Genomic DNA, 22672 nt, shown 5'->3' with positions numbered 1-22672 from the left:
ACATTTAAAACTATATAATGTTACAATATTAATTATATCACTGATTAATGAATCATTAGAATATTAGATAAAAATTATTAGAAGATTTATAAAGATAAAAAGGGAGCCATAAACATAATAAAATCCTTCAAATCAAACCATTCATTTTTTTGGCTTAATAACAAACGTATGATTACCCGAACCATCATTGCTATATGCCAACATCTTTTCAGAATTATTTCTCTTCTTTGACGAGCCACTTATGATTCTCCCATTACTATATGGTTGTTTAGGGGTAATTTCTGAATTGCTGGATTGTGAATCATTGAAATAGTCCAAATTAGGTCTCAGGTTCAGGTTCAGACTCAGTTTTGGAGTACCAGGTGAAGATCCAGTATTATTACTATTTGTCAGCTTAGGGGAAAATACACCTGAAGCTAGCAAATAAGGGGAAGCAAATCCGGGTTGTGATATTTGAGGAGTAGTAGGTCCTTTGTAGTTCTTAGCCGAGGTATCGACAGTTAGTTTTGGAGCTGAGTTATGGGCCGAAGATAAAGTCGATTCGTCAAGTGAATCGATCATAGGAGAATTCTCCCCAGAAGTATTACTGAATTCGTTCACAAATTGAGAATAATAGCTATCCAGCAGTTCATTGTTTTGTCCATCTCTACCGTAACCCTTCTCTCTTAATTCCTCGTCTTTTAATTTTGTTTCTTCTCTAGCTTTAGCAAGCAATTCTTGGGCCTTGCTCAAAGTAACAGTAGGTGTAGAACATGAACTTACAACTGGTACAGTATCATCAATATCAATTGTGGAGGTCATTAAGGCTTTAAGCCAGCCTCTCATCTCTTCTTGAGAATCAACAGCAAAATAATGAGTCTTTGGCTGAGTGAATGTTAATCCTTTTCTAAAACCAGGGGCTGGAGGGACCAACTTGAAACAGTATCTACCAAATCCAGTGGATGATGCATATAACGCAATGTATTTATCATTGGCAACAGCATTCTCGTTATCTGTACTTACCGGTAAAACTTTATGTGCTGTAATATCAATCAAGCCCCTTTCACGTTTATCACGTAAAGAGGTGAAGTACAGCAACCTCGTTCCATGAAGAGTGAAGTATCTAGATCTCCAACCCAAAGTACTACCAGATTTTTTGGACATCCAACCACTAAATGTTGCTGTCTTAATAGCCTCGTCCGGGGTAATTTCTCTAATTCCTTCTGTAAAAGCAGAAGTCTTCAGCTTTTTCAGATTCTTTAAATTACGGAAATTCTGGGTGGATGCTGTTCTCAACGTCTTGAAACGCGAAACTTGGTTTGATTCCGATGCTGACCTCTTCTCTTCGAGCTCTTTCTTTGGCTTGTCATCAAGATTATATGTCATCGATCTCAGCTTTTTAGGTGATAAATTAGCATTGTCAATATCCACGAAGTGTTTATTAGGAGATAAGCTGAAATATTCACTCTCTCTCTTTGACTTTGGCGTCGCATCAGTATTATTTGAATACGACTTTGTAGGTGAATTAATCATCGACTTTCTCTTTTCCGCCTTTGGCATCTCTTCCTTGTAAAGGTTCTTTGAGCTCAACTTATCTCCATCAGTATTAGCCTTGTTGAACAGGAATAAAGAAGAATTCCTTCTGTGACCAGAAATATAGGATGAATTTCTGCGGTGGTTCTTCGCCGAAGATGCGGAAGCATTTCTATTGTGGCTATTAACTGATTGCTCATAAATCGATGATGACGGTCTACTAGTCCCTGAGATACCCAAACCGGAACTTGACGCATTCGTACGTGTCTGATATAAGCCACCTTGTTCGGTTGGCGAGCTTTGCAAATTAGGACTTCCACCAAATTTATAGCTTTGATTCAAAGGACTAGATATTGGAGGTTCTGGTGCTTTTCTAGGTGACATGAAAGACAAATCACTCTTACGTTTACCGATAGGAGATGTAGTATCGCCATATACACCCGAAATGTTTTCCATGGATTGTGACCTCTTTCTTTCGTGACCTCTTTGCATTTCTCTTGCATTTTCTCTTTTTGATGGAGTGGAAGATACTAGATTAGCTGAAGGCATTAATTGGGTTTGAGATTTACTGTAAGTTGTGTTGTTGGTATCTTCATCAGAGTTATTAGGAAATGAATGCAATTTATAAGGGGAAGAATTTTTAGAATCAATGGGGCTAGCAATATCTTCCGAATCTGATAAGTCTTGAATGATGGAATTCTTGTTATTATTTCTTTTATGAGCCGACTTAACGTTCGAAGTACTGGCACTTTTAGCCTTTGAGGCTAATTGCTTCAATTTTTCAATTTCCTTATAGACCTCAAACCTGGTTCCAAACGAGTCAATATCTAACTCTTTCAAGTAAGTTAAATCCAATTCAAACAAAATTGCCCCGGTTATTTTATGTCTAGCGAATTTACCTGCAACCTCCATATCAAATCCTAATACTATTGCAAAATAAGAGGAAACCTGTTGTGGCGTCCATGTCTCAGCCTCTGCTGGATCTAAATTCTCTATTAATGAATCTCTTGATATTTTACGCAGATGATGATTTCCCGAAGCATTTGGGGTATTTGTATAACTGGAATTCTGTTCATAATGATTGGCATTAACATCACCATGTGGGCCAGTGTTAGCACTATCAGACTCAGTTTGAAGCTCTTGCAAGGCCCTATCGATATCACTCATGGTCTTATGCACAGATGACTTGCCGGTCTTTGGTTCGTGGCTGAGATCAAGTGCTTTATCATCCACCGCGTCAATCTTATTGCTCAAATTACTACGCAAAGCGCTGGTTGAACTCTTGTTAAGACCAAGTTCTGAATCTTGTTCTACTTTGCGGTCGGATCCTTGATAGCCGCTAATTTCGCTTCCCCCAAGACTATCCTCCCCTTTAGTTTCATTAGTAGAGTCATTTCCGCTCATAAGCGTCATATTCTGCATTGAGTCCGCAATCTTACTCAATGTGGTGGTGTTAGGTGAGTTGTTCTTACTACCCTTCATCACTCGCCTCGAACGCGACCTCAATAATGGATGCTCTGGTCTCTGGCTTTGTAATATTTGAGTAAATCCTTTAGGATATAACCCCACCTCTTCTGTCAACAAGTTTTTCCCCATGTACCATCCATCGTTGTACTCACTATCGTCTGCTAACACCTCTACCTTATCCCCAATCTTCAAGCTCAACTCGTCACCTAATCTAGCATTAAACTGCTTGATACACAAGTAAACTGACCCAGTAATCGTATGATCCTCACTTTGGTCCATACTGCTCATTTTCTCTCTTATGTGAATTTATTGTGTTATCGTTATCGTTCGTATCGTATTACTTATTACCGTGTTTCAAATTCTTTTTCTTAGATAATCCAACCTCTATTACACTGTATGTGTTCTTTCAAGTAAACTATCCTATGGGTATATCTTTTCTGCCAGTTTTTTAAATCTATTCTCTGCTACCCGCCGTCGTTGTAGGTTGTTTTTATTTCATGTTGGTATGAATTCTAGGTCTTTTTTGTAATGACGCATGTCGCAAATGTCGCGCGCTGAAGCAAAATGTCGTGCGTCTAACGGCTCTTTGTGTCATGTGATATTTGATATACTGCAAGATATTTGATACAGAGGGATCCAGGCCTTCAAATGGGCCCTTAAAAACGACATCACATATAAGTCCACCAATATCGAACGTAAACCTTCCTGACTTAATGCACACGTATTGGGATATATTTGCTACTTCCCTGATGGCGTACAGGAATTTTTAACTAGTTTTAAATGAAGGATATAGATAAAGCACGTAGAGGGCTGGTGGTTTTATATGCAGTATCGATATAACTATTAGATAATAGAATAAGAAGTAGCAGAACATAATGAAGCCACTACCGATAGGTTGATATTTTTAAGATTGTTTGCTAGTTAGATATTTAAATGCCCCCTCAGTCGACTCCAGAGACATACGAAACTACATCTGAAAGTGACAGTAGTGAGGATAGCCATATAAGCGAGCAATACGCAACGCGATTAAACACTATTAACCTCCTATCGACTTTAGTACTTCGGAGAGAAGAAGAAATGGAGCGAAGAAACGTTCCACGAACTGGTGAAAGACGCACTAGCGGTCAAAGAGGAGCCTTAGGCCATCCTAATAGATATAGCTCCGTATACGGAAACGAATTGAATATCAGCAACCAAACTATACCAATAGAGATAAGAAACACCGGCCGGGTGCTGATGGGAATGCATAATGAAAATAACGACCTTTTTGATGAAGAATTTGATGATGATTACGAAGAAGATATGGATGAAAATGTAGAGGATAGTTTTGATGAGAGATTCGATGAATATGACGAGGAGGATGATAGCGACGATGATGGGGACCTGGAACCTGAGAATTTGCGTTCCGATATCCAATCTAACGAAAGATTGTTGCTTTCTAGTGCCCGTCAAAACCATACAAATACGAACACACTTATTTCATCTAATAATGATGCGATTCCGCTAAGACGCCAAAATGCCATCAGGGTTAGATCTTGGCTACATGATGACGAAAGGGGCGTTTCCCCAGGGCCTGCCAATAGTAGGGCTGAAAAATCGTGGCTGAAGGAATTAGATGATTTGCACTTTGAACTATTTCATACTCAGAATTTCTTCAAGTACTTGAAGGCATATCTGGGTAGGGCGCCGATCTTCAATGGCCACTCAAACCACGCGTCGTCTTCAATTCGTTCAGAATTACCAGATGATTTGATAGGAAATTTAGATTCCATAATGGATTTATTTTTGCAAAAAGAATATCAGGTAAGCTTTGGTCTAACCAGGAAAAGAGCCGTGTACAGAGTGATAAAATGCTGATACATAAAAGAAAGAATGATTTCGATGAAATATCTGCACCCATGAAAAAGAAAAAGAAACTGACATCAGAGAAGGACCTGGATACTTCTACTTTCGTAACACCTCCAGATAAATCTCAAATACGGACCATGACAAAATCGAAAGCAAAGGTTAAATTGAATAATTTGACATATGCACAAAAGCATAGTATCATGGATGTTACATACAGCTCTTTCTTGACGTCGGGTTCCAGCTTCACCTTAAATTATTCTTTTTTTAACGTAGGCTTTCCATTGGACTTGGTGTTTTCGGCCGTCGATTATAAGAGCAAATTATTGCAAGGAATTTTCTCAATAACTCCAATTAGCCATAACGATAACTATCTAGATGAGTTTGCCCAACAAGCCTCGCAGATTAATAGCTACCAAGAGTTTTTCCTAGGAATAAATCCAGAAACTCTGAGTGGGCCTCGTGATAAGCTAATTATGAAGCAATTGAAAATTTTAAGAAGCCTAGATGGGGAAATTGTACGGGTAAGGACTGAAAATGGTCGAGTGGGTCCCAAGTTTAGAGCCAAGCTGGTCAAGCCATTCACGATCCCTGTTGTAGGGAAAATCATTGATTTTAAGAACAATGATTTAAGGTTCCTCACAAAAATAAGAGATAAAAATCATTTGCCAATGAGGTGCCTACACTTAGCAAGGACTAAGTCAAATCGAGTTAGATTACAACTATTAGAGTGGATGAAAATTCAACCCTTTGCCCAATTTGAAGAGTCTTTTTTCCTTGAGCAGTTGAATAGAGTTAATAATAACTTAGAAAATTTTAAAACGCAAAGCGCTAGTGTTCAGAAGGAAACCATGGATTTAGCGAGAGGTCTTCGTGATAGCATGTATGATTTAACTAGGTTCTTTGGCTTCATCACAAGTAGTGACATCCCTATACCACTCATAGAAAATGAAAAATTTAAGAGGAGAATGTCATATACTGATTATAAGAAAACTTACTTTCTTCAAGAATGGGAAAAAAAGCTCACAGACAGACTAGTTAAATTTGTCACTTGCCAAGAGCATTGCCTACTTAATATCCAGTTGAATTATGTTTTATTCACTTTAACTATTGACATTTGTGAATTTCTAAACAACCATATTGAATATAAACTCAATTTTGTTTCAGATGAACGGAAAAATAAATACAGAAAACAGCTCAACAAGACCCGTCATTACAAATTAACAGATTCAAAGAAGACTATATTGCTTTGTTCCTTAGATAGAAAAACTGGCCGGATAGAGATACAAAATACCAGAGCATTGCTTGATTACAAAAATGTATATCAACTTGAGAAACATGCAAACTCAAGGTCTAGTAGTGCTGACCATGATGATGGTGGTCTCTTCCATCGTTTTTTCAACGGGTTGCTCAATGAATCACCCCCTCCTGAAGGGTCTTTTACTGACCCTGATTTGTTATCTGATGAAAGTGATGAAGAAGTGGAATGGGAAGATCCATACCATGAAGCATCATTAGATACTGTATTAAAAGGATTTTATAAGAAGACAAATAGTGGTAACGTTTCATTCGGCGGTGGTAATCTGGGCTACAGTATCGTTTAAAGAATATAGTTGACATTACATATTTGAACTTAATCAAATGTTATTTATTTACATAGTTTTTATTTGCATGGATTCTTCACCAAAATCCCCATCCTCCTTTACCTTCTCTTCTATCTTTCTTCTTTTTGTTGAAAAAGTCTTTCTTGCATTCTTTATAAGCGTCAAAAAAGTCTTGACATACTGTCTTGTCTTCTTGATTTCTTAACATACAATTAATTGAAGCTTGTCTACTTTCTTCGCATGGATCGTAATACTTAGAAGGTTCCTTCATACTCCATCTGTATTTGTGACGATGGTTAACTGGGTTATCAGGATAAAATTTGAAATTTTCAACACCACCCTTTGTAAAATCAACTTTATCTTTATCTTTTATGACTTCATCAGTATTTTGATAACTAACATCTTCCTTTTTGACTTCTTTATTATTTTCCTGGTTTTCTTGTCCCTCGTTTGACATTATAATGAATCCACCGACTATCATCCAGTAGGTAATGTGCTATATAAGTTGATAATAAGTCTTGTAAATCATATGCAGGATTTATAATTTTCTTACGGGCTCCATAACCGGATAGATATCAAAAAAAAATTCAACCATCTTGATGCCCACTAGGTATCCAGTTGCAGACCAAATACGAACATGAGTCAGCCTATACAGTATTTGGATATAAGTGAAAACATACCATGTCAGCGTTGTAAAACAGAAACTGCAGTATTGGTTTCTAGGAAAGAGAAATTTTGCAAAGGCTGTTTTTTAAGATTCATTAGAGGAAAACAAAGGAAGCAAATGCAAGATGAGAAATATAAGGTAAAATACGGTAAAAATGAGCAAAACGCACCCAAACAAAAGGTATTGTTGACTTTGTCTTGTGGAATTTCATCGCTTGTATTAGTAGATGTAATGGCGTCGCTTTTGAAGGAACAATATGACATGCACAAAGGAAAGCAAGGATTTGAGTTAGTAGTGTTGAATATAGATGAATATGAACTCAAAGCTTTGGACAGAAGTACTAAGGATGTACTTAAACAATTGGTGGAGTGTTTTAAGCCAATTAATTTTACATATAAAATCCTCAGTTTAGAGTCATATGTACTTGATCAATCCCTTTTGGAAAAAATTGTTTTAAACGGAGACTTTACAGCATATTCACAATATATCAATCATGACAAGAAGTATACTTTATCAGAATTGTTGAGCTTGTGTCCAAATAAATCATCCTTAGAAGACTTATTAACCATTATTTATGATGAGTTAATCTTACGCACAGCATATTTAGAGTCTTGTGAAACTATATTATATGGACACAGCATGACTAGAATAGCTAATGAAATTATAGCACTTACTGTCAAGGGAAGAGGGTCGTCAATATATCAAACTGTGTCAGATCATACGGTTAAGTTCCGTAATAAGGATTTTAAAATAATGTTTCCATTACGAGACGTTTTATTTGCAGAAATATTAGCCTATAGCAAATTATCAGAATTAGATAAGTTCGCCGTTGAATCCACCAAGCCAGTTTCGAAAATTACCAAGAATATGACTATTAGAGACCTCACAACAAATTATTTCAATCAGTTGGATGCAACAGGATATGCATCTACCGCATCCACTGTTGTTAAAACTGGAGACAAGTTAGGTGCACCAAAATTTGAAGAAGAATCAAGTATATGCCAAGTTTGTGGAACAGAAATCCATCAGGACCCTAAGGACTGGTTAAGACGAATTACAGTTAATAAATCGGCGCCTTTAGAAACTGAAGAAGAAAAGGAATACGCAGAACAATATAAGAAAGCGTCCAGTCTCATTGAAGAGAGCAATGGTAGCCAACATAAAACACCTATTAATATATGCTATGGCTGTACCGTGACAATTAGCGGCATTAAAAATGAGAGCGGATTCATTTGGCCCATAAAGAATACAGAGAATGATGAAGAGAGGGAAATACTCAATGAATACATATTAACTGATGATGAAGACGACGAATAGTCTTGTATATAGTTTGATATAGTTGCATGATGATTTATAGAGTAATGTATTTCAATTCCACAGTTCGGCTGCGAAAAAGAATAAACACCTACAAATTAATAAAAAGTGTTATTGAATTTGAAAAGCAACTTTGTTGGTTCCAATGTATATAGTAGTATAAAAAGTTCGGTACAAAATAGGAATATTGAATCATTTGCTGTTTCTAAGATTTTTGTTATTTTAATAAAATAATACAAAATTTCTTTAATTGTACTATACGTTAAATAAAACTCTAAATTTCAGGAGGAGAAGTAAAATATTAATAAGGTCTATATTATAGTATATATTATAGTATATATATAGAAATGATATAAGTATGAAGTTTAATGTATCTTCGTAAGGATTAATCTTTATCTCATTTCACCATTCATTTTAGCTGCAAATGATCAAATCTTCAAGGAAGAGCTTTAGACATTTCAATTTTTTAATTTAAAAATAGGAGAATGATACAGCATAACATAAGACTTATAGATTAACTTACAGGATAATTTCTTGGCCATGGTATGGGGTTAAGTGGCATATTGGCATTTTTTGCAATGAAGGTTCACAGCTTTCCCGTGCGCATAGTAAAAATCCAAACACAAATAAATAGATCAAATTGTATGATATCAGTGCTTTAATAAATGAATACTATTAACAATGTATTCCCCTACTTTATTCTCCGATAGTCTTTATAAACTATGGAGACGTGATGACGATGGAATGGATTCATCTGATTTTCATAAAAGAAGTTTAACTATGCATAACGCCAACAGTAATAATACAAATGCTAATGGTGCAACTACTTCTAATAACAACAATAATAATGCAACACAAGAGCAATTGGAAGATCAAAGAAGACACATTCGACTGTTATTTGCACCACCATTACTGGCATATTCAGCGGAATATCCTGGGGCTAGTTTATCACAGTTGGAGTATACCATAAGTAATCGAAGTGGGAACAAGCAGGATCTACCTTTATTAACGCCCTTAATCCAAAGAAAACTAGATAGATTACAACAGATACGAAATATAGGATATACTAGCATAATACCTGCAGGTGTTGGAAAGACAATGGAGCAGATTGACTTTGAAGAAGCTAGGCACCATAATATGAGCGAACAGCAAGAAGAATCATTCATTCCAACAGCTGAGAATGGCGATGTACCAGACAGCTCTATTAATGGAATACATAATCAAAGCATTAATGAAGAAGAAGAACCAGAAATAGATTTAGATGCAAATATTCCAAATGCAGATGATGTTACAAATGATGACGACGACTTTGATGACGACGACTTTGGTGAAGTGCAAGAGGAACAGGATGAGATTGATTTAGATGACCATGGGTTAGATGAAGATGAAGGATTTATGGCGGAAGAAGTTGAGTACCAAGATGACCATAGTATAGTAACAGACCACATACCTAATATGATGATAAATACTGGAACGACAGCCACAACAGTCAATACCAACTTAAATTCTGGTAGAAGTATAGCAACAAATCCTACCAGTATAAATAGTACAAGTCCAATAAGCATAGCAAATCCTAATTCAAGCAATCTATATTCTACAGGTCAAGGATATAGAAATGAAAATGATGAAAATAATCAGAATGATCAGTCTGATTTAGATATGATAATTGATGAACAGTAATTAGCTCTATATAATAACTAGTGATGGGTAGGATAGCTTTTAATATTATCAACTTTAGCGCATTGCAAATGTAAGGCAGGAATCATCCATTTTCCACATGAACATCTTGATCCCTTCCAACTGTATCCACCAACCTTACTGTCACATTTAGGACAATTAAATTTACCCTCAATTTCACCTTTGTCTTCTAATTCTGATCTCATCCAAGTTAATGGCTCCCTTACGAAATAATGAGAACACGAATCAGATGCCTCTTGTACAGAAACAATTCTTCTTGAATTTGGGGCTGTTTTTATGAACTGTGATTGTCGAGATGATGCATCAGGAGGCGAATGCTTTTCTATTTGGCCCTCGAGTGCCAAAACCTGTCTACACTTTTTGCAACGTAACTCTGCCTGTTTATCTGTCTGCGATTGTGGTGTTGAGGTGGATGAAAACATATTCAACTCCTGTAATGAACGACCAGAAGGATCTGCTTGAATGCTCAAATCAATGAAGAGCTTCTTGTACAATGAATTACTAGTGTCAACTTTGAATTTTAAGTCAGCATATAATTGCAATTGTTTCTGGAAGCCATCGTTTGGACATGCTGATGATAATTTACGCTTAACTGCGTGTAAGGCTTGGTCCTTTGTTAATTTATACCTATACATTAAATATGCCACTATGAGTGTGACAGATCTGGATATTCCTTGAGCACAGTGAATCAAAATTGCACCATGATGTTTGTCAGTAGTTGATCCTTCTGGGAATAAACACGAGTCTATGAAATCGTTTGTCTCAGGAAAATATTGTATTATATTGCTGGTTTCTTCGTCTGTGATGTCAATTTGCTTATGTACATAATCGTGGACATAATTATTTGGAATAGGTCCCAGAATCGCCGAAATTATATGTGTTATATGGTATTGTTGTTTGAAGTCCACATTGTCATTCAATGGTTCTATAGATGATAGGTATATACCACCTAGTATACGGTAAATCATTATTGATTTATGGAAGAGATATTAAAGCATTTCATCGCAAAAAAATTTGTGCTGCGCAGATCGATGAGTATTTTGCAAGTAACAAAATAATTCAAGTGTAACCATACAAGTCATTATGCCCATATATGATATCACTCAAACCATACGATGGAATGTGAATTGTGTCTACTTCAAATGGGAATAATTAATAAATGTTTAGTTCCCGGTAGAGCAAATCAAGTATTCCATCCAACTTTGTAAAGTTCCAAGCGACATTAGCGCAACCTTCACTTACCATTCTGAAAACCCAATCTACAATCTACGAACAAACGCCACATCTTCTTCCAGCTTTTTAACCATCACTACCACTACAATCATCTTCACCGTTCAGCAAAGCTCGAATTGCTGTAGGGATGGTCGCAAAATACTGACCTGCGCACTTGATGCTTAGTCCGAAACACTCCGTAACACAGCACGCCCCTGATTATCGTACAATATATTACATACCCGTTCTGCTTTGTTTGTTATCCGTACAGCCCAAGGTTGACTACTCTGCGTGTCCAAAACTTAGTCTTTCATCGGTTGCATCGACCATTGATGCCGCATACGTGCTTGCTATTCATTCTACCTAGACTGCAACCTCGAATCTCTTTCCACTATTTATCTACTACACTCTCCGTGACATCATACTATATTCCCGTATGTATTCTCCGTTTCGATCCTCTATCTCGTATCCTCTGGGTCGCGTCGTTCCCCATCGGTCCCCCACCACCAGCTTAACCAGCCACTAGTATTGCAAAGCGTACCAAACCACCAAACCTGAAGCTACCCACACACTACTATCGTATTGTGTATGTCCGCATCGCAATAGGTTCTCTCAACGTCACTTCCCCGGACTCTAGATGCACTTACGTGTTCAGTTGTGTATGCTTTACTCCTAATACCAATCTCGGTTGTTCGTAATGCCGAATACCTATTACTTTTGCACCGGTAATTTTATACATTATGCGTTTCTCCTTATCCACACATCCGTCACGCATTGTACCACTTACTGCAATGGTGGCCCATTTTCTTGTTCTTGCCGATCGTGTTTGATACCCGGACAAGACAATAATGGCGTTCTGCCTAATTACGTAATTATGGAATCTGGCGTCGGAAGTCGACTACTGAAAAAGTTTCTCTCCGAAATCTGGGGTTACCGAGTGCTCATTTTTTGACCCACCCTAGTGCGTGCAAAGCAGGTCGTATGGGTCTCCAAAGAGGATCTATGCGTTCCATACACATATGTAAATGATATCCTATATTTATAGAGTCACACGAATAGTATCCATGGACGTAGTGGAAGGTTGCTTCTGGGGATGGGAGGGTATATCCGTCCGAGGTTATTTGTTCACGAACCAACGCACATACACGACCGACGTCCACTGAAAATTAGGTTGCACAAACCGCAGAAACCATACGGCCTGAACAATGTGATTGGCTGTTCAGGGCCAATTAAATCAAATCCCCAGGCATAATCGGGTAATCTCTATCATCGTGATGGTAGGTGTTTTGTAGTTTTTCAAACATTGTGACCAGAGGAACAGCATTATATAAAAGTCCCGGTATACCCTTGAAAAATTCTTAATATTTTTTTTTCGTATACTCTAACTTATTAGTTTTAACTTTTATATTTATTGAGATCAATTGACATGTCAGCTATTCGTTCAATTCAACGTACATCTACTTTTGCTAAGCGTGCTCTTGGAGCCCGTACTTACGCTACTGCTGAACCAGTATGTAATTCATAAACTATTGTGGAACATAGGTAAATCGTACGCTGGGCTTCAATATGGGCCCAGCGGATGATTCTGCTGTGTGATTCCAACAGAAGATTCGAAAAATACTAACCAATGCAGACTTTAAAAGCTCGTTTAGCCGAAATTTTACCAGAAAAGGCCGAAGAAGTCAAGCAATTCAAGAAGGAACACGGTAAGACCGTATGTATAATATTTGAATACGAACTGGTATTGATGTAGTACCATTAGGTGCCATTCCGGCGTTTAATGGTTCCTTTTGAGCGGGTTCTATTCCTACAGTGCTTAAGGACATTTAATTCCGAAAAGTGAAAAATTGCGAATTTTCATATACTAACAAATATTTAGGTTATTGGTGAAGTCTTATTAGAACAAGCCTACGGTGGTATGCGTGGTATCAAGGGTTTAGTCTGGGAAGGTTCCGTCTTAGACCCAATCGAAGGTATCAGATTCAGAGGTAGAACTATCCCAGATATCCAAGATCAATTACCAAAGGCCCCAGGTGGATCTGAACCATTACCAGAAGCTTTATTCTGGTTATTATTGACTGGTGAAATCCCATCTGTTGCTCAAACCAAGGCTTTCTCCGAAGAATTAGCCGCTAGATCAGCTTTACCAAAGCACGTCGAAGAATTAATTGACAGATCTCCATCTCACTTACACCCAATGGCCCAATTCTCCATTGCCGTCACTGCTTTAGAATCCGAATCTCAATTCGCTAAGGCTTACGCTAAGGGTGTTAACAAGAGTGAATACTGGGACTACACCTACGAAGATTCTATTGAATTATTAGCCAAGTTACCAAACATTGCTGCTAGAATTTACAGAAACGTTTTCCACGATGGTAAATTAGGTGCCGTCGACTCCAGCTTAGATTACTCTGCTAACTTAGCTAACTTGTTAGGTTTCGGTGAAAACAAGGAATTCCTTGAATTAATGAGATTATACTTAACCATCCACTCTGATCACGAAGGTGGTAACGTTTCTGCTCACACTACCCACTTGGTCGGTTCCGCTTTATCTTCTCCATTCTTGTCCTTAGCTGCTGGTTTAAATGGTTTAGCTGGTCCATTACACGGTAGAGCCAACCAAGAAGTCTTAGAATGGTTATTCAAGATGAGAGGTGAATTAAACGGTGACTACTCCAAGGAAAACATTGAAAAATACTTGTGGGAAACTCTTAACGCTGGCCGTGTTGTTCCAGGTTACGGTCACGCTGTCTTAAGAAAGACCGATCCTCGTTACACTGCTCAAAGAGAATTCGCTTTGAAGCACATGCCAGACTACGAATTATTCCAATTAGTCTCCAACGTTTACGAAGTCGCTCCAGGTGTCTTAACCAAGCACGGTAAGACCAAGAACCCATGGCCAAATGTGGATTCTCACTCCGGTGTTTTATTACAATACTACGGTTTGACTGAAGAATCCTTCTACACTGTCTTATTCGGTGTTTCCAGAGCTTTCGGTGTTTTACCACAATTGATCTTAGACCGTGGTCTTGGTTTACCAATTGAAAGACCAAAGTCTTTCTCTACTGAAAAGTACATGGAATTAGTCAAGAACATTAAGGCTTAAGTTTGATGGTTTGTTTTACACTATGAATTATTTTGTAACCTCCATTGCCTATTTATTGTAATTTTTCCTATAAAGAAATCTTATTTATTAAAACTATTTGTTATTTATTTATGTATAGGTTCTTCTGTATGTAACGAATTGATGATTTTTATATATCTTTTTCAGTTTCTGTTGTAAGACTAGTTTATTAGTGATTTGATTTTGTACCTTTCTCGGGATTATAATTTTTCAGACTTAATTCGACTGTATTTCTACCATCTATAGTCTATAGGGCAAGGATGCTTAGACATATTAGACGCCTTTCTATAACCAGGGTAAATGCTAAGACTCTGTACAGTAATACCTTACAACTTCCAAAGACAGACTTCGGACCTAAAGTTCCTTCTGGATCTTCAAAGGATGAATTAATTAAGCTCGTTTCTGAAGATCTTTATGATTGGCAGTTGAGTAGAGATAACTATAACGAACGGTGGATATTTCATGATGGGCCTCCATATGCCAATGGAGACTTACATTTGGGACATGCCTTAAACAAAGTATTGAAGGATATTATAAATCGTTTCGAATTAATTAAGAATAATAAAAAAGTCATCTATCAGCCAGGGTGGGATTGCCATGGCTTGCCTATTGAAATGAAGGCTATATCTAATTCTGAAAAGGCTAGCGAACTTCAGCCCACAGAAATCAGATCGTTGTGTCGTACTTTAGCAATGTCGATGATTGACAAACAAAGAGAACAATTTAGGGAGTTTGGTATAATGACAGACTTCAATAATCCGTACATTACGTTGTCAAAGAACTATGAAAGTAAACAATTGCAAGTGTTTTTGAAACTAATGGAGAACGGTCTTTTATCTAGGCAATTGAAACCAGTTTGGTGGGGTTGTGAAACACAGACTGCGCTAGCAGAAGCAGAGTTAGAATATAATAATGCCCATCATTCCGTGGCTACATATGTCAAGTTTCCACTTGCTTCTTCGGAATTTTACAAGAAATTGAGCGAAAAGTATCCTTTCTTAAAGATAAATAAACATGACGTGAAATTATTAATATGGACGTCTACTGCTTGGACTATTCCTGCGAACCAGGCAATTTGCATACATAAAGATTTAAGTTATACTCTCATCTACAATTATGTGACAAATGAACATTTAGTTGTTGCAGAATCTTTGGCAAATGACTTATGCAAGCTTGATGAATCATATAGACGCTACTCTGAGCCACTTACCTTTAAAGGTAATGAATTACTAAACTTGGAGTACATGAATCCCGTTATTGGTCCACAGTATTTATTCCCTATTTTACATGGTGACCATGTTTCTGCAACGGCCGGTTCCGGTTTAGTTCACACTGCACCAGCACATGGCGGTGAAGATTATTTGATAGGATGCAAGCATAATTTGAAAATTATGTCATCAGTAAATGGTCAAGGTATGTTTATCGAGGATAATATTCCCGAAGGATTTTCTTCATTAAAAGGCGAATATGTCAACAAGAAGGAAGGCTTATGGAAATGCATTGATATAATGAAAGAAAACAATATGATTTTCCACATTAATAAAAAGTACAAGCATTCATACCCGTATGACTGGAGATCAAATAAACCAGTAATTCAAAGGGCAACACCTCAATGGTTTGTAAATGTTGAAAAAATCAAACCAACTGCGATCGAAGCCCTTGAAAAAGTAGAGTTTTTACCAGAAAACGGTAAAAATAGATTAAAGCTGTTCATTAGTAATAGAAATGAATGGTGTATATCGAGACAGAGAACATGGGGGGTTCCATTACCAATAATATATCATAAGGAAAGTGGTGAGCCTATTGACGATATTGAAGTTATAAGGTTTACAATTGATCGCATGACTAAGTTTGGTACTGATAGTTGGTTTACTAAAGAAGACGATATCTCCAGATGGTTACCTGACTCATACAAGGATCTGGGAAAATTATACGTTAAAGGACAAGATACTATGGATGTCTGGTTTGACTCTGGTACATCATGGTCAACCTTAGGTGATGATATGGATGTATTATCGAGGAGCGAGTCACCATTGGCTGATATTTATCTTGAAGGTAGTGACCAACATAGGGGGTGGTTCCAATCTTCATTGTTGAATAAGATCATTGCGTCTGGAGTAAATGGCAATAATTTCAAGCCTGTTGCTCCGTTCAAGAAAATTGTTACACATGGGTTTACATTGGATAGTAAGAATGATAAAATGTCTAAATCCAAGGGTAACGTTATTTCACCAAAGCATGCTATAAATGGAGGTGGAAAGCCATTCCTTCCAAGTTTAGGAACCGATGGATTGAGGTTATGGGTTGCGTCGTCTAATTTTACTCAGGATGTCAACGTTAGTGGTGAAATTCTCACCAGAGTATTTGAAAACGTTAAGAAATTAAGAGTTACTTTGAAATATATGTTAGGGAATTTAAATGATTTCAAAGAAAGTGATAGGGTTAGCTATGATGATTTAAATCCTATGGACAAGTTAGTTTTATCGAAACTTTTCAGATTACAAGAAACTTGCATCGAATACTACAAAGACCACAATTTTTCAAGAGTTGTCAAAGATATTAGTACACATATGAGTGTGGATTTGAGTGCTCAGTACTTTGATATTTCAAAAGATTGTCTTTACACAGATTCTAAAGACTCGAAAAGACGGAGAAGCATCCAGACAGTATTACAGACAATATTGAAAACGTATATTGGGTTGCTTGCACCTATCCAACCATTACTAGTTCAAGAAGTCTGGAACGTATGTCCGGAATATTTGAAAAATAATAACAAATCGCCATTTGCGGTTGGTTGGGATTTTTATCAAATTCCGAAGGTCTATTTGCAAAAATCTATAGAACAAGATTTTTCTAAGATATGGCAAGTTAAAGACACACTTTACAAATCTTTGGAAGACCTCCGTTTGAATGGCACTTTCAAGAACAAATTGGAAACTCAGATTAATATCGTCGTCGATAAAGAGTCTTCAATAGGAAAATTATTGACTTCACACCAAACTTTCTTGGACGATTATTTTCTTGTTTCTAAGGTCTATGTCAATGGAGATCCACTTCAGGATGCATCCTATTTTCATGAAACTTCATTGACTATTGATGAACAAGAAATTAAGATACAAATAGCTCCATCTCCTAATGCTAAATGTCCAAGATGTTGGAAGTTTGTGTCTGAATCTGAAGACATATTATGTACAAAGTGTGATACAGTAGTTCACAAACACTAGAATGTAAATAGATGACGCTGAAATGTATATATAAATTAAAGGCGTCCTTCAATGTGATAGAGTCTATAGTATATAAAATTAATTTTGTAATATAGAATTGGTCTAATGATTTTGTTTGTTTGTTTGTATACATTGTTTATCAATGAGAATAGAATTTCGTGTATAAATTCATTTTTTTTTCTGAAAGCGTTTCATGTGTTACACGGTATATCACTGTTATTTGCAATTAATTATACGAGTTCTATTTGCAATTTATTTATAATATACATTAAGACATATTCAGCAGTGAAAAATATATATATATTTAGCCACAATGGGTAATATGCTAAGGAGAAAAATGTCCAATTACATGGAAATAATTACCAATCTAGAAGAACGGTATATTTCTATACGCCATATGTTTAAAGACCTAGAAGTAGATGACGAAGACGAGGAGTATGATTATGACAGGAAACAGTACTTAATAGACTCTTTTGAATTGTTGTTAGAATTCGATAAGATGATTTATAAGTATCATGCGTTAAAGTCGTATTTTGAAACAGCAAAACACCAACTAAGCGAGGAAGAGAGAAATATGATCAAAGAAATGGATAGATTAGGGACAAAATACGAACGGGAATTTCCAATACCTGACTTAATAATGGAGTTCCCAGAATTAGCAATAGTAAGACGCCAATTGCAAGGAAGCGCAAAGGAATGTGGGAAGATTGCATACCAATATAAGCAAAGTGAGATTTATGAAAAACCGTCCAACCACGGATCTAAATCTGTTACTAGTCAAGAAAAAAGTAAAACATGACTTTTGAATAATTAAGGAAGCTCCTTTAAGTCATAAAAAAATAAAGATTAGGGGGGTTTTGTCTGGATGTTCCAGAGATATGAGATGAACGTGTCTCTACATGGATATGCTATAAGCAATTTGTAAATAGAGAGCTATTTTAGTGATAAAATATAGTGGGAAAAAATGATCCACTCAATAATAACCAGCAAAGTCTTGCACACAGAATATTAGAATTAATGAAGAGGAATCTGCTTCGACGTGTTTTTAACATACAAATTATACAGAAGTTTCGACTAAAATGGAGATAGATATGGAATTATGATATAAGCTTTGTATTACATAGCTGATACAAGTATATATTAGTATGTAATTGTGTATAATATACAATTTAAAATGATTATGAAATATGCTTATCTTTTACCACTCATCAATTGTGTTAACAATTGTGAGCTTGAAGACTGATTTCCAGCAGCTGATTGTTGTGAATACTGTTGTCCTTGTGACTGTTGCTGATGTTGTGCTGGTATTTGAGGTGGGTTGGGAGTTCCCTTGGAACCATTAGCACCAGCGAATAACCCTGGCGGTGGTGGTGTAGAAGTGTTAGCTGAACGTTCACGAGCTCTCACCATATTAATTTGAGCTTGAGCTTGAGATGGAGTTTGTTGTTGTTGCTGCTGTTGCTGTTGCTGTTGCTGCTGTAACTGCTGTAACAATAATAATTGTTGTTGTTGCTGCAAAGAAGCATTAGTCGACACAGGTGTACCATTTCCATTTTGTTGGGATTGTTGTTGATCCAATAATCTTTTTTGTTGTTCTATCTGTAATTGCTGTATTTGCGCAGCTTGTATACTAGGGGTTTGTTGACGTTGTTGCTGCAATTGTGCTTGTTGTTGAAGTAATGTTTGTTGTTGTGTAATTGGGTGATTTTGGTACGCCAAGTGATAATTTTTGATAGGCCTTAAGATAAATCTTTCAATAACTTGACGAGCGATCAACTTTTCCTCTTCAAGATTACTGTTATTAGACAATTTTGTATTTTTATTAAAAGCGAATAAAGGCAACACTTTATTGTCAGCATTTTCTGTTAGCTTCTTGAAATGAACTTGTAATTTCTCTCGTCTTTCAGATAAGTTTCTCAACATCTCCGACGTCTCTTCCATAAAATGAATAGCTGAATCATTGTCGATATCAATATCGTCAGGAAGTAAAATGCTACTATCTTTCGAAGACCTACCGACTTTACCCTTACTAACCTTACTTTCTTTCCTTTGTTGCTGTTTCTGATCACGGAAAATTTCACCTAAAGTTGGGAAAGCAGCTGCATTAGCTAATGCAGTACTATTAACAGAAGGCGAGCCACTTGCCGAGCTCAGGCCCTTAGCCCAATGAGCAGTAGCAGGTAAAACAGCTCCATTTGAAGAAGAAGCAGAGTTTGGCATTGGGTTAGGACTAGATGTGTGATGATCGCTATCATCCTCAGAAACTTCGTTATCTTCTTCTGCACTATTAGAATGTTGAGAGTTATTACTTGACGTGTTTTGATTATTAAATCCAGAGCTAATATTAGTATTGCTTCCAACTCTTGAACCAGATAAGCCCATCATACCCATCTTAATACCTTGCTGAGTAGACAAGTCCTTTCTAGTGTAAGAATCGGCTTCTTCACCAGGTTCATGCAAAAACATACAATTTGGATTTGGACAAGGATGACCACGCAAGTAAGAGGAGCAATATTTGGTTGTACCATGTGCTGCTCTTAAAACTCTACCATCACACAACGAACCATCTAACTCATTAATACACTTTAACGCGTCCTCTTTTTTGGCAAACGTTACGTATACAACTAAACCAGGATTTTGGTGATGGTGGTGGGTACTCTGTGGATTAGGAGTCTTTTTGTTGATAACAATCTTCAGAATCTTACCATATTGGCCGAAGTATTTGTCAGATCTTAAGACCGAATGCAAGTCATCAGGACTACATGGCGGATTCAAACCTGTCACATATACCAAGTTTTTCTGTACCACTCTCAATCCTGCCAAGTGCTTCTTGTTAGCCATTTCCGTTTCCTTCTTCTCCTTTTCTCTTTGCTTCTTTTCTCTTTCACGTTTTTCTCTCTTTAATTGTTGCGTCCTATATTCGTCTGAACTGATTGTCTTGTATTCGACACTATCATCGTCATATAGTCTTCTACAGCCCGGACATCTACCATTCAATTCTGGATTTTGTCTAATGTTGTTGTAACAAAATTGACAGATTTGGTACCCGCAAGGGCATGGTTTGAAATTTTTATCTGAGATATCCATTTCCTCCACACATAACGGGCAAAATTCTTCTTCTTCGTCGCTAATAAAGGAATCGTCACTAGGAACCATCATTGATTGATTATTTAAAATTATTGATTTGATTAACTATCGGTATACTGTATTGATATAACATTAGTGGCGTTAAAATTTCTTTAAGTCGAACATTTTTCGGATCACGCACACATAGTCGATTTTTCAATATAACTTCACTAAGATAGTATATCATTACAATTTGGAGGGATTACTATATTAACCGGTAACATGTCATTCTTTGTTGAATTATGGGAGTCTGTCTTCACTCCTGGTACTACACCAGCTTTGATCAAAGCTACACACGCATCATTCATTATGTTAATAATTTCACTTTTGTTTCTAATATATCTTAGTGGGTCTATTCATTTCATTAATTTGCTTGTGATAGCCCTTATGCTTTATGGTTCAGTTATATGGTTTATCAATGAACTCAATAAGGCTAAGTTGAAGGATAATGCAGCCTTGGAAAAGGAGGATGAATCTGCTGAGAAAGAAGTCAAATTAAGCTCAGACAAGGATGTGGCAAATGAAAAATCTACCGAAGCTGAGTCAACCGGTGCATCTAAAGGTATTTCAAAGCCTATCCCAGCTAAGAAGAGGAAAGCATAATATACAATAGACTTAGATAACTTATATAGTGAGTAATGCATAATAATATTAATATTACGTTAAGGGACTTTTCTGGAATAAACCCAGTAAAGCAAGGTAGTTGGGACCTAATAGATGAACTGGGTGTCTGGGTTATCTGCTGTAATGGGTAATAATCATTGATTTTGATCGCTTTGGAGTTAATAGAGAAAATCGCACATAAAGAACTTCTTCGTTTAATATTTAATTGCTTGTAAAATGAGTTTCAGACATGTCTTTCAAAAGTATATAGATAATGCAGATGCATGCCTGGATCTATTATTGTATAAGGATGAAAATGTCTTGATAATTAAAGATGGATTTCCCAAGGCATTGAGACATTACCTCATAATTCCAAAATCGCCAGATAAAACCCAAATTCATCCATTGCTTGTATTCCAAAAGGATCCCCAATTTTACAAAATGATCGAGGAGTACGTCACAAAGACGAAGAAACTTATCATGGATGATTTATTTGCTGCAGGTCTTTTAAAGTTCGACAAAACCGATACCTTGGCGACTCATGAATTTATGAATCGTTTCATTAAAGCCGGAGTTCATTCGATCCCGTCCCTCAGCAACCTACACATACACATCATCACACAGGATTTCTATTCGTCTCGTCTAAAACATAAGAAGCACTACAATTCGTTCACAACCGAGTTTTTTGTGGAGTTCTACCGTTTGGAGCCGCCACAGACTGATTTGGAGGACCAGATGGGGTATGGATACGATTCGTCATCCAGCCAAAATACGGATGATGGACCATACCCAACGCAATCTATTTCGGTCCGTCACGAAATGGATCCTCTGAAGCTACAAAATGTCATTTCCAAATCGCCTCTAAAATGTACTTATTGTGGGGCCACCTTTGCAAATAGGTTCGTACATTTGAAGAAGCATTTGCAGGAGGAGTTCGTAAAAAAATTCGCTGTTGCTCCAGAAGACACTAATTCATGACTCGTGAAGCGCTGTAATTCCGACCTCTATCAGTAGGATATAGTATGAGAATTAGTATAATGAAAAAGTATTACATAATTCAGCATTAAATATTTCTCTATTTGTGTCGTCGGAAATATATTACGGGCTTGATTGATTGTCAGGAATAACTTCATAAAAGTTTTGGGCACTATTTTCTCTGATCTGCACTAAACAATACATAATTGTTCTTTTATTTTAGCGTGTGTCGGCATTCCGAGTCGTATGCTGCGGTAAATTCACTAGATAGCAGACACAATAATACCCCCAGCGGGGCCAA

At 36.8% G+C, this 22672-nt stretch overlaps 13 protein-coding genes across 13 annotated transcripts; 9 read left to right on the top strand and 4 right to left on the bottom strand.

Moving 5' to 3' along the window:
- Window positions 1-141: 141 nt before the first annotated feature.
- Window positions 142-3258, bottom strand: BOI2 (Boi2p; the record flags this gene model as incomplete). Its single annotated transcript, XM_015609112.1, has 1 exon — window positions 142-3258. The coding sequence occupies one exon, from the start codon at window positions 3256-3258 to the stop codon at window positions 142-144; it is 3117 nt and encodes a 1038-aa protein (XP_015470114.1).
- Window positions 3259-3912: 654 nt separating this feature from the next.
- AC631_00281 (uncharacterized protein) lies at window positions 3913-4836 on the top strand (the record flags this gene model as incomplete). Its single annotated transcript, XM_015609111.1, has 1 exon — window positions 3913-4836. The coding sequence occupies one exon, from the start codon at window positions 3913-3915 to the stop codon at window positions 4834-4836; it is 924 nt and encodes a 307-aa protein (XP_015470113.1).
- A 41-nt stretch (window positions 4837-4877) lies between these two features.
- Window positions 4878-6428, top strand: AC631_00280 (uncharacterized protein; the record flags this gene model as incomplete). The annotated part of the gene is made up of 1 exon (XM_015609110.1): window positions 4878-6428. The coding sequence occupies one exon, from the start codon at window positions 4878-4880 to the stop codon at window positions 6426-6428; it is 1551 nt and encodes a 516-aa protein (XP_015470112.1).
- Window positions 6429-6504: 76 nt separating this feature from the next.
- On the bottom strand, window positions 6505-6885 carry AC631_00279 (uncharacterized protein; the record flags this gene model as incomplete). Its single annotated transcript, XM_015609109.1, has 1 exon — window positions 6505-6885. One exon carries the CDS (start codon window positions 6883-6885, stop codon window positions 6505-6507), a length of 381 nt encoding a protein of 126 aa, XP_015470111.1.
- A 180-nt stretch (window positions 6886-7065) lies between these two features.
- NCS2 (Ncs2p) lies at window positions 7066-8412 on the top strand (the record flags this gene model as incomplete). The annotated part of the gene is made up of 1 exon (XM_015609108.1): window positions 7066-8412. The coding sequence occupies one exon, from the start codon at window positions 7066-7068 to the stop codon at window positions 8410-8412; it is 1347 nt and encodes a 448-aa protein (XP_015470110.1).
- Window positions 8413-9090: 678 nt separating this feature from the next.
- AC631_00277 (uncharacterized protein) lies at window positions 9091-10089 on the top strand (the record flags this gene model as incomplete). The annotated part of the gene is made up of 1 exon (XM_015609107.1): window positions 9091-10089. The coding sequence occupies one exon, from the start codon at window positions 9091-9093 to the stop codon at window positions 10087-10089; it is 999 nt and encodes a 332-aa protein (XP_015470109.1).
- A 17-nt stretch (window positions 10090-10106) lies between these two features.
- On the bottom strand, window positions 10107-11075 carry YVH1 (tyrosine protein phosphatase; the record flags this gene model as incomplete). The annotated part of the gene is made up of 1 exon (XM_015609106.1): window positions 10107-11075. The coding sequence occupies one exon, from the start codon at window positions 11073-11075 to the stop codon at window positions 10107-10109; it is 969 nt and encodes a 322-aa protein (XP_015470108.1).
- A 1670-nt stretch (window positions 11076-12745) lies between these two features.
- Window positions 12746-14425, top strand: CIT1 (citrate (Si)-synthase; the record flags this gene model as incomplete). Its single annotated transcript, XM_015609105.1, has 3 exons — window positions 12746-12829; window positions 12953-13033; window positions 13199-14425. The coding sequence occupies 3 exons, from the start codon at window positions 12746-12748 to the stop codon at window positions 14423-14425; spliced, it is 1392 nt and encodes a 463-aa protein (XP_015470107.1).
- Window positions 14426-14703: 278 nt separating this feature from the next.
- On the top strand, window positions 14704-17667 carry AC631_00274 (isoleucine--tRNA ligase; the record flags this gene model as incomplete). The annotated part of the gene is made up of 1 exon (XM_015609104.1): window positions 14704-17667. One exon carries the CDS (start codon window positions 14704-14706, stop codon window positions 17665-17667), a length of 2964 nt encoding a protein of 987 aa, XP_015470106.1.
- Window positions 17668-18064: 397 nt separating this feature from the next.
- Window positions 18065-18466, top strand: AC631_00273 (uncharacterized protein; the record flags this gene model as incomplete). The annotated part of the gene is made up of 1 exon (XM_015609103.1): window positions 18065-18466. One exon carries the CDS (start codon window positions 18065-18067, stop codon window positions 18464-18466), a length of 402 nt encoding a protein of 133 aa, XP_015470105.1.
- Window positions 18467-18858: 392 nt separating this feature from the next.
- NOT4 (CCR4-NOT core ubiquitin-protein ligase subunit) lies at window positions 18859-20823 on the bottom strand (the record flags this gene model as incomplete). Its single annotated transcript, XM_015609102.1, has 1 exon — window positions 18859-20823. The coding sequence occupies one exon, from the start codon at window positions 20821-20823 to the stop codon at window positions 18859-18861; it is 1965 nt and encodes a 654-aa protein (XP_015470104.1).
- Window positions 20824-21015: 192 nt separating this feature from the next.
- On the top strand, window positions 21016-21396 carry AC631_00271 (uncharacterized protein; the record flags this gene model as incomplete). The annotated part of the gene is made up of 1 exon (XM_015609101.1): window positions 21016-21396. One exon carries the CDS (start codon window positions 21016-21018, stop codon window positions 21394-21396), a length of 381 nt encoding a protein of 126 aa, XP_015470103.1.
- A 237-nt stretch (window positions 21397-21633) lies between these two features.
- Window positions 21634-22374, top strand: AC631_00270 (uncharacterized protein; the record flags this gene model as incomplete). The annotated part of the gene is made up of 1 exon (XM_015609100.1): window positions 21634-22374. The coding sequence occupies one exon, from the start codon at window positions 21634-21636 to the stop codon at window positions 22372-22374; it is 741 nt and encodes a 246-aa protein (XP_015470102.1).
- Window positions 22375-22672: the final 298 nt, after the last annotated feature.

This window comes from Debaryomyces fabryi (genome assembly GCF_001447935.2).
Source record: "Debaryomyces fabryi strain CBS 789 chromosome Unknown contig00003, whole genome shotgun sequence".
Taxonomy (NCBI): Eukaryota; Fungi; Ascomycota; class Pichiomycetes; order Serinales; family Debaryomycetaceae; genus Debaryomyces; species Debaryomyces fabryi.
This window is presented reverse-complemented; position numbering and strand designations above follow the sequence as displayed.